The 14265-nt window shown below is 37.5% G+C and overlaps 2 protein-coding genes across 4 annotated transcripts in view; one reads left to right on the forward strand and one right to left on the reverse strand.

The window, feature by feature from the left end:
• Positions 1-14265, reverse strand: part of CACNA2D3 (calcium voltage-gated channel auxiliary subunit alpha2delta 3) — a 1177822-nt gene that overhangs the window by 237637 nt on the left and 925920 nt on the right. The window lies entirely within an intron of this gene.
• LRTM1 (leucine rich repeats and transmembrane domains 1) overlaps positions 1-14265 on the forward strand; it is a 37947-nt gene that overhangs the window by 12214 nt on the left and 11468 nt on the right. Inside the window, exon 2 of the mRNA XM_040359265.1 lies at positions 8982-9578. Within this exon, the coding sequence (XP_040215199.1) occupies positions 8982-9578 (597 nt within the window). The remainder of the gene's footprint in view (positions 1-8981; positions 9579-14265) is intronic.

A 14265-nucleotide genomic window follows, 5' to 3' on the forward strand; every position in this document is an offset into this window, starting at 1 on the left:
TTTAAAGAGGGAGTAAACTTCCTTCTTTTGCTTTTACCCATAGGTAAGCCTATAATAAGGCTTACCTATAGGTAGTGTAAATATCTCCTAGACGTGCACCGTTTAGGAGATGTTTACTGTAAAAGCAGCCAGTGACATTATTATTATTTTTATACTGGATTTATATAGTGCCAACAGTTTACGCAGCATTTTACAATATAAAAGGGAGACAATAACGTTATAATCCAATAAAATACAAGAGGATTAGGAGGGCCATGCTCAGAAGAGCTTACAATCTAATAGGGACATCACTGACGCATGCGCTCTGAAGGTACGACCACCTGTGCCGCTCTTTCAGAGCCCTGTGCCGTGATCGGTGGCTCCTGTGCGCATGTGCGGGAGTGACTTCATCGTGGTTCTGACCAGTCACAGAGTCGGAGTCCGCGAACCTGGGAGCAAGATGGGTGAAGGTGGTAGCCCCTGCAGCGATGACTTCTCGGCATGGGAGGACTTTGTTTTAGGCTATGGTTAACATAATGTGCTAGTATGCGATGTATACTAGCACATTATGCCTTTACCTTGCAGGTTCCCCCCTCAAGAAAGGCCAGCGGTTTACAACCGCTTTACAAGAACCAGTTAACCATTGCACTGGGGGGCACAACTCCACTGCAAGGGAGCATTTTCAAGTATCCTGGAGTTCAGCTTTAAGACATAACTCTAGGCAAATATATAATGTATTTTAAATGCAAGCAGTGCGAGTACCTGACTTTGACTTGGTCTCTTGCAATTCCCATATAGCATAGTTCAGACTGGGAGAAGAAGAAGCAGCACAATCAATTCATATGCTGAGAAAGAGCACATTGATAGGAAGGAGAAAGAAGACAGAGAGAGATGGGCCCATCATTGTGCTTCTTCTCCTTCATTGTCCAATCACAGGCTGGGAGCTGATCCATGACAGCCTGGCCTCAGTGGAAGTGGGTTGAATGCTGCTAGTTGCCATTTAACTTTGAAGACCAAGGACATCTAGTGGTGGAAAAGAAGTACTGTGCATGTCAGCTCGAGATTAGAAATGAGTTTTGCAGAAAAAAGCTGCTTTTTATTGAATCTTTTTTATGGGCTATACCATAGCTCCCAACTGTCCCTAATTTTGAGGGACTGTCCCTGATTTGGAGCAATGTCCCTTTGTCCCTTATTCCTCCTCATTTGTCCCTCATTTTGGTCTGATCTATATAGATGTATATAAAATGACTTTTTAACTTTCAATAAATTGCTGTATTTGTAATTTTTTTTAATTCTAAAAGCCAATCTAAAGGAATAGTAGTGGTAAAAAAATTTTTTAACTTTCAATAAATTGCTGTATTTGTAAATTTTTTAAATTTCTAAAAGCCAATCTAAAGGAATAGTAGTGGTTAAAAAAAAAAAAAAAACTTGTGGGTTTAACCAATCTTGTTTTTTTGTACACTTCTCCTTTAAGGGTGCGTGGCCTATGCCTACATACTTTTGCTGATAGGTGTCCCTCATTCCCATCTCACAAAGTTGGGAGGTGTGGCTATAGATTTATTTTCCACTGGGGTTCTGCTTTAAAATGTCTTCAAATAAATATGTCCCGTTTTGAAATGGTTACTAAAGGTAAACAAATAAAAATAAAGTTAATATAGGAAAATATATTTTGTCAAATCCACTGCAGGAACATCTTCTGAATGTGAAAAATAATCCTCTTTATCTCGGTGGATGTTTTTGCATCTTTTGCAGTGAACTTAAACCTTAAAAGTGAACAGCTTTGCAGCATTTTTGTGTGGCTATATATATGTATATATCTATAGATATCTATCTATCTATCTATAGATATCTATCTATCTATCTATAGATATCTATCTATCTATCTATCTATCTATCTATCTATCTATATATATATATATATATATATATATATATATATATATATATATATATATATATATATATTTATTTATATAGAGAGAGAGAGAGAGAGAATTAGATTTATATATATATATATATATATATATATATATATATATATATATATATATATATATATATATATATATATATTATATAGATAGATTTATATTATATATATATTTATACAGTACACAAAGCTAAAAGTAAGTAATATACATATATAGAACATTTTATTCTTGGCATAATGGAAATATTTGACATTTTCCTGGTCCAGCATATATTATGCTGGAACAGATCAACTTTTTTCTTTTAAATAAAAACAAGCAGAAGTGTGAGTGTGAATGTACAGTATAAAGACCTGGCCTAAATAAACAGAAGACAGATTAATAATGATGCCTATGATATGCAGGTGATCAAACAGAGCTATTAAATGTTAGATGACTTCATTGTTTAACATTGTTTAGATGTCACAATAGTGTGTAGAGAGGACCATTCAGTTCCCTGCTGGCATCCTGTCAGTTAGAAGTATCTGGTCTCCTTCTGTCTGCCAGCTAAAGCAAGCCACTTTACTAGAGTATTAAATAGTATATCCTGTACTACATGCTGTACCCCTGCTGAGAATACCAGAGGTCCTTTACCACGTCACGACTCGCAGCTGTTTTTACCAACTAACAACAACATAGAAAAATGCTTGTCATTCATTCTCCACTTTTTTTTCCCTTTATTTTCATGCACTTTGACACTATCTATTTATTTAATATACATTTATACGTACATGTTATTTTGTATATATATATTTTTTTTATTCAAAATAGACTAAACAACAGATACAATATTTTTACTACATACAATAAATTAGCCCCTTTGTACAATATTATAAGAAATACGTTTTTAGCAAAAATATGCCTTATTGCCTGGTTCCTTATCAATTCCAAGCTTACCCCACTTTTAAGTACACAATGGTGCTTATTTACTAAAGCTAGAAAGTGCAAAATCAGGCTCACTTCTGCACAGAAACCAATCAGCTGCTAACCCCAGTTTGTTCAATTAAGCTTTGGTACTAAAACCTGAAAGCTCATTGGTCATATATATATTTGCTTTTTGGCCAGCAAAAATTATACAAATGTAATTTACTTACTTATTAGATTATCAGTAGAGCAATATGTCCAGATCTGCAACCATTGTACTATAACTTTTTAATCAGGCAATTTCACCTTTATTCTACGCTCATTACAAATAGTTTCAATTACTCGTTTTATGTGTATGTTTTTCATTAGAGCTTTGATACTCCTTCCTGATGAAATGACCAATTCAAAATGCGTTGATGGTGTAAAGATAATTTTAATTATGTTCTTGTTCAGTAAATAAAAGCTGACTTCTACCCTTTTTAGTTATGAAACTCTTTTAATTGGGAATAAGGAAACATGTCTTTTTAGGCACCTTCGGCATACTATTGTCAGGGGATTTTACCCTTACTGTCTAGCTGGGTACCCTATATGCACCAGAGCAATTCTACTATGGACTTACAGATTTTTCATTAACTTTGTCATTGTCTATAAAACTAAAATTATATATATATATATATATATATATATATATATATATATATATATATATATATATATATATATATATATATATATATATATATATATATATATATAAAATAAAAAATGGTATCATCAGGAAAAACAATTATATATATATATATATATATATATATATATATATATATATATATCATCAGGAAAAACAATATATATATCTATATATATATATATATATATATATATAGATATAGATATATATATTGTTTTTCCTGATGATACATTTTTTTTGTCAGTTTTGTCTTCCTTTTGTTTTTCTATTTTTACTTATTTTAAAGGCAATTAGAATAATAAAATCCTATTACTATTGTCATCAGGTATACAAAGGACATTTTATTTTAATCTGCTACTTGTCCCCTTTAACTAAAATGATGTTTCCTGGTACAACATACATCACAGTTATTTGCAGGTGAATTCATGTATTTTTTGTACAACAATAAAAACAAAAAAAATGCAAAAAAAATAAATTCAAATATAAAACAAATATTAAATTTAATTCAGTATTATGCCGCGTAAACACGGTCGGAATTTACCACAACAAATGTTCGATTTTTGTGGAGGCCCCATCGGACATTTTCTGTCGGAATTTCCGACAACAAAAATTTGAGAGCTGGTTCTTAAATTTTTCGACAACAAAATCCGTTCTCGTAAATTCCGATCATGCTCTGAATCAAGTATGAGACGGTCTGGTAAGACTAGCGTTCGTAATGGAGATAGCACATTTGTCACGCTGTTACAGACTGAAAAGCACAAGGCTGAAAAGTGTGTATCGTCTCTCACCAAACTACTAACACGACTGGTATTAAACATTCCATTAATAGTGCCGTCGTACATCATGTACATCACCGCGTTCTTGGCGTTCGGAATTTCCGACAACATTTGTGCAACCGTGTGTATGCAAGACAAGTTTGAGCCAACATCCGTCGGAAAAAAAAAACACGGTTTTGTTGTCTGAATTTTCAATCGTCTGTACGCAGCATAAGAATTAGCTAAATAATTTAATGGTCCTTGTCCCTTACTGGTGCCAGCATCTTCTGCTGGGTGCTGGTCATCAGCGATCTTCATTGGCTGGCGTGGCATGATGTCATTTATGCGCATGCACAGGAGTCAGTCATCCTGGCGCACAGAGACTGTGCCAGGGATTTGAGCTGCACATGCAAGCAAGCAGGCAGGTAGGTGTATTTTATTACAGAAAATAAATTGCTTGCCTCTTCTGCAATTAAGAGCCTGCCAGTTTTTGACAGCGTGACTTAACCAACAAAAAATAAATAAATAAATAAAATAATAAAACACTAAAGCATTCACCACATCTTAAGGGACTGGTAAGCTAAAATATATACATTTTTTGTTCATAGGCTTAGATATACAGTACTTGTAGTATCTCTTGCATATGATTGAGTAGCTTCATCATATTCAACAAACTATTTCTTTAGTAAGGTAATCCCCATAAATATCAAGACTAGATCTGAATCCTGCACTTCTTATCTAAATTTTATTGTATCATCCCCTACCAACACAGATTCTTGCGTCCGCACTTCTGTAAATGCTGATCGGGCAGATGCTCCTTGCCACCATACACTAGATGACGTGCATTAACATGATATCTGTCCCAGCATTGTCATGTTTCCCAGCCGCAGCATACAAAGTCGAATATGCATACTTTTTAATATATATATATTAGACATGTGCACAACAATTTTTTTCTTTAGTTTTGTCTCGTTCCGTAGATTCGTAAAGATTCGTAATTTTCGTAAGACGCAAGTTTTCCTATTCGGACCCGTTCGTATTTTTGTAACAGTTTTATTTTCGTTGATACTGAATGATTCATAATTCTGTCGAATTTTTTTTCGTTGATTCGAAATTCGTAATTTTGTTAGATAATAATTTTCGTTTATTCGGTACACTATTCGTAATTTAGTAATTGTTACTTATGTGAGATTGCCTTTTCCGTTGATTCGTAACATTGTTTTGTTATGTTTTCGTTGAATCGTGTCTATTACCGTGCTTCGAAATGATTCGTAATTTTGTACTTTGGTAAATTCATTGCGGCGCGGTCATTTGCAATCTCGTATTTTAGTTTCATTTTCAACACACGGCTAATCCATATTAAGATAGACTTTCTCTTAAGCCCCGTAAACACGGTTGGACTTTTTGCCAACAAACTTCAAAATGAGCACGTTTTCCCAAAAATCCGACCGTGTGTACGATCCATCGGACAAACTTTTTCGGTTTTCATCGGACAAAAGTTTGCTCTGGAAACGGACAAACTTTTCAGGGAACAAAAGTCCGATGGTGCAAAGTCCGACCGTGTGTGCCCGGCCAACTCCCTTCGGACAAAAATCCACGGAAAAGTTTGTTTGAAGTCCGATCGTGTGTACGAGGCTTTACACTGTCCAATGTGACTCAGCACAAAAGAGATAAGCTGATTGGCTAAGATATTAAGTACGATACATCACTCACAAACTACACTGCCCAGTGCCCATTTGAAAGAACGATTTGAGTACACTAATTTACGAACAAAGAAACTGATTTACAAAACACACAAATGAAAATACGAATATACGAAATTACGAACAGACAAAGGATTGAAAATACGGAACGCAAATTGTTTGTTATAGATGTCATTTTTGTTCTTTTGCTGTTTCGTTTTTTTGTGTTTTAGTAAGTTTGTCCAATTGTACGTTCGTATTTTCGCTTGTTCGTTATTTTACTTATTCGTAATTCCGTAATTTCCGTATTTTAGTACTTTCAGCTATTCGGATGTTCGAATTGATCCGAATGTACGAATACTAACAAATTTGAACGAAAATCCATTCGTTACGAACTGAGTCGCACATGTCTAATATATATATATATATATATATATATATATATATATATATATATATATATATATATATATATATATATATAAAAATTTGTGTGTATATATATATATATATATATATATATATATATATACATATATATGGCATTTATTTGCTGTTTCTGACAGGATTCATGACGCCATTGCCGTCACTGGGGGAGGAGGGACCTTCTATTCTCTGATTTTGATTGGTGGATGTTCACTTCAATATGTCTGCACATAGTTTACACTTATCACTTGCCTGACGAAAGGGTCCTGTGTGGCTCCAAAGTGTTGCACTATAGCGTTTTGGGATGATCATTCTTTGAAAAAAAAAAAACGTTTGGACGAAATTGATGATCCTTGGTGTGCTGGCGAATATCTATAAATCGCACTTCTGTAAATACCTCATATTAACAAATATAAGTATATTCTACAATTCATACAGATAAACAGTTTATCTCCAAATATTTTTCCTCCAAGATTGACGTTTAAAAGAAATACAATGAGATCATGTGAAACGGAACACCTGCCCTTCCCAAAATTCTTCCTACCTATACCTAGTCCCCAGTTATGAGGTCTTCCCACTACTCTGGGTCTGAACACCATACGACCCATGATTGAACCACATACATCTGCTGTGCTAAACAATGAAAAGTACAGTAGTTGCCTTTTATCTTTGGGAAAGATTACTTGCTGGCAGAAAAATGCTTAAATTCCAACAGTTATCTAGCAATGATTACTATCATGTGTGCTTCAAACCATTATTTGAAATAGGTCAAACCTGAGTAACATCCCATGTGTTATAAGAATGCCCATCTACACATTGAAGTGCATGTCAGGGGAAAATAGATATTCAGTACATCTCAGCAATACATCTACTTTTCCCATCCTATTTGTCTCTTTAAAAAACTCTCTTTAAAAAAACAGAATGCTTTGAATGAATTGATCTGCCAGAAATCCAGTGAGCTTCCACTTTCTCATACCTCCCAACTTTTTGAGATGGAAAATAGGGACACCTATTAGCAAAAGTATGTAGGCATAGGACACTCCCCCTGCCACACCCCCTTAAAGGAAAATTATTTTAAAAAGTTATAAGCTTTTTTTTTTTTTTACCACCACTAGTTCTTTATATTGGCTTTTGAAATGTACAAATGCAGACATTTAGAAATTGGATGAAAGGTTTAGCACTGGGAAACACTTTTTGAAAGATACAAAGTGCATTTTATATACTACTATTTAGATCAGACCAAAATGAGCAACAAATGAGGAGAAAAGAGGGACAAAGGGACTTTGTTCCAAATCAGGGACAGTCCCTCGAAATCAGGGACAGTTGGGCGCTATGCTTTCTGGTTGGAGTTGACAAGACCATGCCTCTGCTGCACTGAAATCCAAAGCAGGGTTGTCAGCCCTGCACAGTTCTATGCAGGACTACAGAACCCCCATGTTAAAATGGTTGTAAACCCTTATGCCGCGTACACACGACCGTTTTTCATGTCATGGAAAGTTTTTCTCAACGTGATTCCTCTCAAGCCTGCCTTGCATACACACGATCGTGATAAAAAATGCTCGAGCAAAGCGCGGTGACGTACAACACATACGACGGCACTATAAAGGGGAAGTTCCATTCGAATGGCGCCACCCTTTGGGCTGATTATGCAAATCTCCCTTCTCATAACTTGCTTCTGAGCATGCATGTTTTTTTCCACATTGTTAAAGCCTACAACACGGCCGTTTTTAACGACGAGAAAACCGACGACGTAAAAAACTACGAGAAAAAATAGAGCAGGTTCTAAATTTTTAATGCCTGAGAAAAATGCTCTGGAGCCTACACACGACCGTTTTTAACAACTAATTTAAAACATTGCATTTTTCTCGCCATGAAAAATGGTCGTGTGTACGCGGCATTAGATATACAGTTTACACAGCATTTCTGATTGTCATAACGCGGGGGGGCATCTAATGTCTCATACTAAACAGCATAGAGCAGGGTACTTAGTGTAATCTGAGACCTGGGTGAAGGAAATGGGCACACCCACCTCCACACAGTCTTATAGAGAAACATATTGATAACCAAATAGTAACAAAAACATTTGCTCTCCTACCTACTATAAAGCCCTACCCTAATAGGGAAACATGTGCAGCTGAGGCAGGCAATCGTAGGCCATGTGCTTTTGGGAGAACCCCTTTCCACCCCCCTGGATCACTTGGAGTTGGCATAACCCTTCAGATATGACTTATGCGGAGGAAGGAGGCAGCAGACAGAAATCCAGGTGCTTTGGATTAAAGCAAGTACACACTATAGAAGGATATGCTTTGTTCAGTTATTATTTTAGAAATGCACATTAATGATATGAGGAGATGTGTTCTGTAGTACAGCAAATGGGGAAACGGTCAGGGCTGACAACATTGCTTGGAATTTCAGTGCAGTAGAGGCACTGCACTGTCAGCTCAAACAGGACTTTTTGAGCTCACAAATTTTCTGGCTGATCAACAGGTTTTTTTTTCTGTATTTGCAGCATTTTAAGTGATAAAACAAGGAATTGTGCATGTATTGCATTTTTTTTTTGCCCATATATACACATAAACATAACCAAATCTGATCCACGTCTGTATTTTTTCTGTAGGTGGACTGTTATTGGCTTTATGTGCCATTTTGGTGTTCCATCTGGCATCGGGGTGCCCTGACATCTGCACGTGCCAAACCTCTTCAAGGACGGTTGACTGTAGCTTCAGAGGACTTCTTGAAATACCAAATCATTTGCCATTGCAAACACAAATGCTCTATTTGCAGGGGAACCAAATACGCGCTATAAACCACACATCTTTCACATACGTTGCAAGCCTGAGGATTTTAGACTTGTCTAATAACTCCATCTCAAGAGTGCCGCCATATGCCTTCCACTTCCTTCGCTCGCTGCAAGTCCTGAATCTCACCAACAACCTCATATATCACCTCGAAAGCCAAGTGTTCACACCTCTTATGGCTCTAAAGGAACTGGATTTGTCTTACAATAACCTTAGTGCTTTACCAGAATCTTTAGGAAACAACACTCGGAACTTGACCTTCTTAGGAGTAAGAAATAACCAACTGCAAAACATTGACCGCATGGTCCTGCAGACCTTCACCAATCTGAAAGTTTTGCTTGCCCGGTCCAACCCCTGGCAATGCAACTGCCCTGCTCTGGGCCTAAAGCTCTGGCTGGAGAATTTTTTATATAAAGGTCAGTAGACAATAAAACTGCATAGCTGACATTAGTAGCGCGATGGAAAGTTTAACACAACAACCGTCGTCACCTTTCCCTACCATGTAATCTGTATGCCCTATTAATAGCAGAATGTTATTATTGCACAAATTGTCATCGCTGGAGGTCAGGCTAACAAGGAGGAGGGGAAAAAGAAATAAACTACACTAAATCCACTTCCTTTATGTTACACTTGATTGTAGATGACCTGTTACAGTATAGAAATGTCAGTGGCTGAGGAACGGTAGTTTCAGATTCTTCAAACATCATATTTTCACAGCTCATCAGCCAAATACTTAATTGCATTTTTCAGTTTTTCTCCCGAGATCGAATTACAACTATTATTTCTCAAGGTATGTTTAAACATCTTTCTGTTACGGGTATTAGTTTTTGGAGAAAAGCCATAAGAAACACATTTTTTGGTATTTGGGAAAATATAGAGGCAAGATTATAGCATTTAGGTAATTTCTGCATACATTAACATACAGTTACAGTCAATTTAATGTCAAATGCTGTGTGTGTGTGTGTGTGTGTGTCTATTTTTTTAAAGTTGAGAATATAAGTTGCTGAGCCTGCCTAGGAATTATTCCAAAATAAATACACAAACCTCTTTAAGCTTACCCACATATGTCTGTCTGTCTATCGATCGATCTATCCAGGGCTTTTTTCTCAAACAATAGGTGCTGGAACTCAACCACGACTCCCCAAAACCCCTCCACCCACACACACCCTCCAAATCATATCAAATAGTGGGTGTGGTCAGTCAAATTTCACAAACAGTAGGAGGGTCTTAAAGTGGTCGTAAACCCCTTTAACCCACTTTAACCTATAGGTAAGCCTAGATTAAGGCTTACCTGTACCGTAGGTGCAGCAAATATCTCCCAAACCTAAAAGGTTTAGGAGATATTTGCAGAAACAACAGGCTCAGGCACACTGAAATTGTCGTTTTTGTCAATGGCATTAACGGGGTTAATGCCGTGATTTTGCGCATGCGCGGGAACCTGCCGGTCAGGCGCGCATGCGTGGGAGTGACGTCATCGCCGCTCCGGCCAATCACAGCGCTGGAGCGGTGATAACAGGAAGAAGATGCGAGGAGACATAGCAGCGGCGATGCAGGGGAACGAGGAGGACTTTGGGGGCTTCTATCTCAGGTAAGTGCCACATAATGAGCTAGTATGCTATTTATACTAGCTCATTATGCCTTTCTCTTGCAGGTTATTTTTTTCCCATTTTTTGGGGGGGGGGGGTGGTTACTTCCTCTTTATAGGGGCATTAAATACCAAGATTGCATTACATATAGAGTGCAGAGTTCAGGGGGGTTACACACAGAGTGCAGAGCTGTCACCTGTAAACACAGAAACCGGACTTCTGTTTTTACAAGTGATTGTGGTGAGCAGACCTCCCCCCCAGGGTCTGAGCCAGAAGTGGGGAAACTGAGTTCCACCAAGTTCCCCCTGAAAAAAAGCCTGGTACCTATCTATAGAATACACCGGTACTTCCCTTATGTCTTAACTGACTTGGACAGAATAGTCATGGTGAAGTACTAATTACCATATGTATCAGAAAGCCACCACTCTCAGCCTATTAAAGAACAAGGCAAGTGTGGTGCAAAGCAAGGGTGATAGCCACTAGAGGGCACTATATAGCACTCTCAAGTCCCTCAATAACAGTGAAATAGTGATACATGAAAATCTAATTTTTTTTTTAGATCATATCATTAGATCAATAAATATTAACCAAATAAAAATATATATAGCCATATAAATAAAACAAATATTGTAGCAATAAAGTCCATAAATGTTTAACACATAAATAAAACACTTGTGCTCTGTGCCAAGTTCCAAAATCAGTTGAAAACGTGTCCAAAGAAAAGTGATGTATCCTCCACCGAACTATAGATTGGCTCCTTACCAAATCGCCATGATCCCTTATGACAAGGGATCATGAACAGCATATAATAGGTAGTCACTCCCAGTCTTGCAGTTCAGACAGATACGATCCTTAACATTGGGTCTCATCCACAAGTGATTAAACTTCACCAACATCAATGCCCACCAGGTAAAGGCTGAGATTTTCAGTCATTCACAGGGAGAGTTGTGCTGTCTGCTGGACAGCACAGGGAGAGCTGTTCATTTATCACTGTTTCACTGTTATTGAGGGACTTGAGAGTGATATATAGTGCCCTCTAGTGGCTATCAACATCTCTTGTTTTTTGGTATATTAGTGATTTATATATACCATCATATGTCACATAGTTTATGATTTATATCAACATATATCACATAGTTTTGTGTGTTTTGTGATTCAAACATTTGTTTCACATGGTTTAGAGGTAGCGCGATTTATATTTTTTTCACTGTTTGTTTTTTGTATCTATTGTTTACATGGTTTACATGGTAATCGCAGGTCTCTTGAATAGACAGCGATTTCATTGTAGTTTTTCTTTCTTACTTTCTTGTTTGTTTAGTATTTCCACTTTTGCAAATTTCCACTTTTGCAAAGACCTAAAAACTATAGTTGGTCTATTCCGTGAAGCATAAGTGATCATAACACTCTAACGCAGCCCTTAGCTCAGGGGTCGGATTCAATGAATGTGAATGCATGGAGGGCCAAATTCACCTGCTAATAATCTAAGATAATAATCTGGACCCCTTTACATTACACAGCCCCCACACTTCTGGCCCCTTTTACATTACACAACCATGCACCTCTGGAACCCTTTAATTACACAGCTCTGTACCTCTGGACCTCTTTACATTACACAGCACTGTACCTCTGGACCTCTTTACATTACACAGCACTGTACCTCTGGACCTCTTTACATTATACAGCCCCCTCTGCACATTACAGAGCCACCCCCCTACCTATTACACAGCCCCCCATGTTATGCTTTAAAATTGCACACACTCATGGAATAGCGACAAACGGTACTTAAAAATCTCCATAGTTGACGCTTTAAACATTTATACATGTTACATGTGGTCCGATCACGTCTGCCTGAAAAATGGACCCGATCAGTCCGCTGGTGTAAAAGATGCCTTACTCAATCATATTCATTACAAAATTATTGAATACAATTGTGTGTATACAGCAGCCAGATCATTTAATCATCATTATTAGTAGTTTTAGGTAGTTCTGGAATTAATCACACACACGTATATGCAGCCCTTAGATGATTCCCTTTTTTTTCATCCAGCTAGTTGAATGAAAAAAACTTACCCTTATCCCCCATTAACACATTCAAGATGGATTGGGAGATCACTGCCTCTGAGCTATTGTGTTCTGATGGAGGAGATATCAAAAAAGCATGTATCCAACAGGCTGGTTGTACAGAAGTCGATTGGTAGATCTACCAATCAACCACTGTCCCCAATACATGGATCAAAATTCATCCTGTCTCTGTGAAACTAGACAAATTTCAATCCACGTCTCTGCACTACCCATTGCTTACTATGCTTTAGCTATAAAGAGGCAGTAATGTCACCCCTACAGGAGAGACCTTTGAGGATATTTATAACCAGGGTCATGGTTAGGGGATACAGGCAGTACTCTAAAACTGGGTGGGTCTGCAGGAGAACATATGTTCAGCTTGGAAACACAGGTCTGTCTCAGTGTAGTATCATTCATCTTGTCTCCTACATTTTCCTATTTCTCAACCAAGCCATGCACCATAATGAGAGACCAAGAGGAAGGCTCAAGAGGTAGCAGTGGTAGGGCAGGGGTGGGCCTTAATGAAGCTTTTACAAGAAGTAAAGATTTGTACATACAGTAATTTCAGCTGCCTAGATCTTTGGATCGAATGATTGTTTTTGTAAAAAAATAGGGAGTGGTCATGGACATTAATAACAATGACATTAATAAATACTATTGAGGAATCTTTGATTAGTCTAAACTGTACAATGATTTATTTTGCTTAAAAGTGATTGGATGGAACTCAAGCTCCCTTTCATGTGATGACTATCCAATATTGCTATCCAAATAAAATATCTCTCTCCTATCTGGAGATGGGAAGTCTAGAGCCCATTTAGTAGTTTGTTAAACTTTATCTCCTAATATCACACATGAACATTTAGGTAAATAGTCAGCCAGCTTAGCATACCTAAGCTATATCCCCTTCACGGAGACAGCACAACCTTTTGGCTGGCTTCACCTATCCACCTGCCCCATGATGACATTATTATGATGGACAACATTTGGATTTACCATACTAACAATGGCGACAACAGGAAAGACTAATTCTCTTGGGCTTCAGGAGACAATTTTACAAATGGCCAACAGGTTCCTGGCATACATACACAGTTTGGCCCAAATCTCATAATAATCCCATATTAATTGTGCATATTTCCTACAAGTATATATTTTATTGGGCAAGGTCATTTCCTACTCTGACATACATTTTCCAAATAAAGTTTGTCACAGGTTCAATTTAAAGCAGAGGTCTGGCTTAAAAAAAAAGAAAAATAAAAGTCAGCAGCTACAAACACTGTAGCTGTTGACTTTTAATAAGGACACTTACCTGTCCAGGGTACCCGCAATGTCGGCAGCCGAAGCCTAGCAATCGCTCGGGTCTCGGCTGCCCCGCCACCATCCTTGGTGAGGGAATCAGGAAGTGAAGAGCTGCAGCTTCACTGCCCGATTTCCTACTGTGCATGCGCGAGCGGTGCGG

Source organism: Rana temporaria, chromosome 7 (genome assembly GCF_905171775.1).
Source record: "Rana temporaria chromosome 7, aRanTem1.1, whole genome shotgun sequence".
Lineage (NCBI taxonomy): Eukaryota > Metazoa > Chordata > Amphibia > Anura > Ranidae > Rana > Rana temporaria.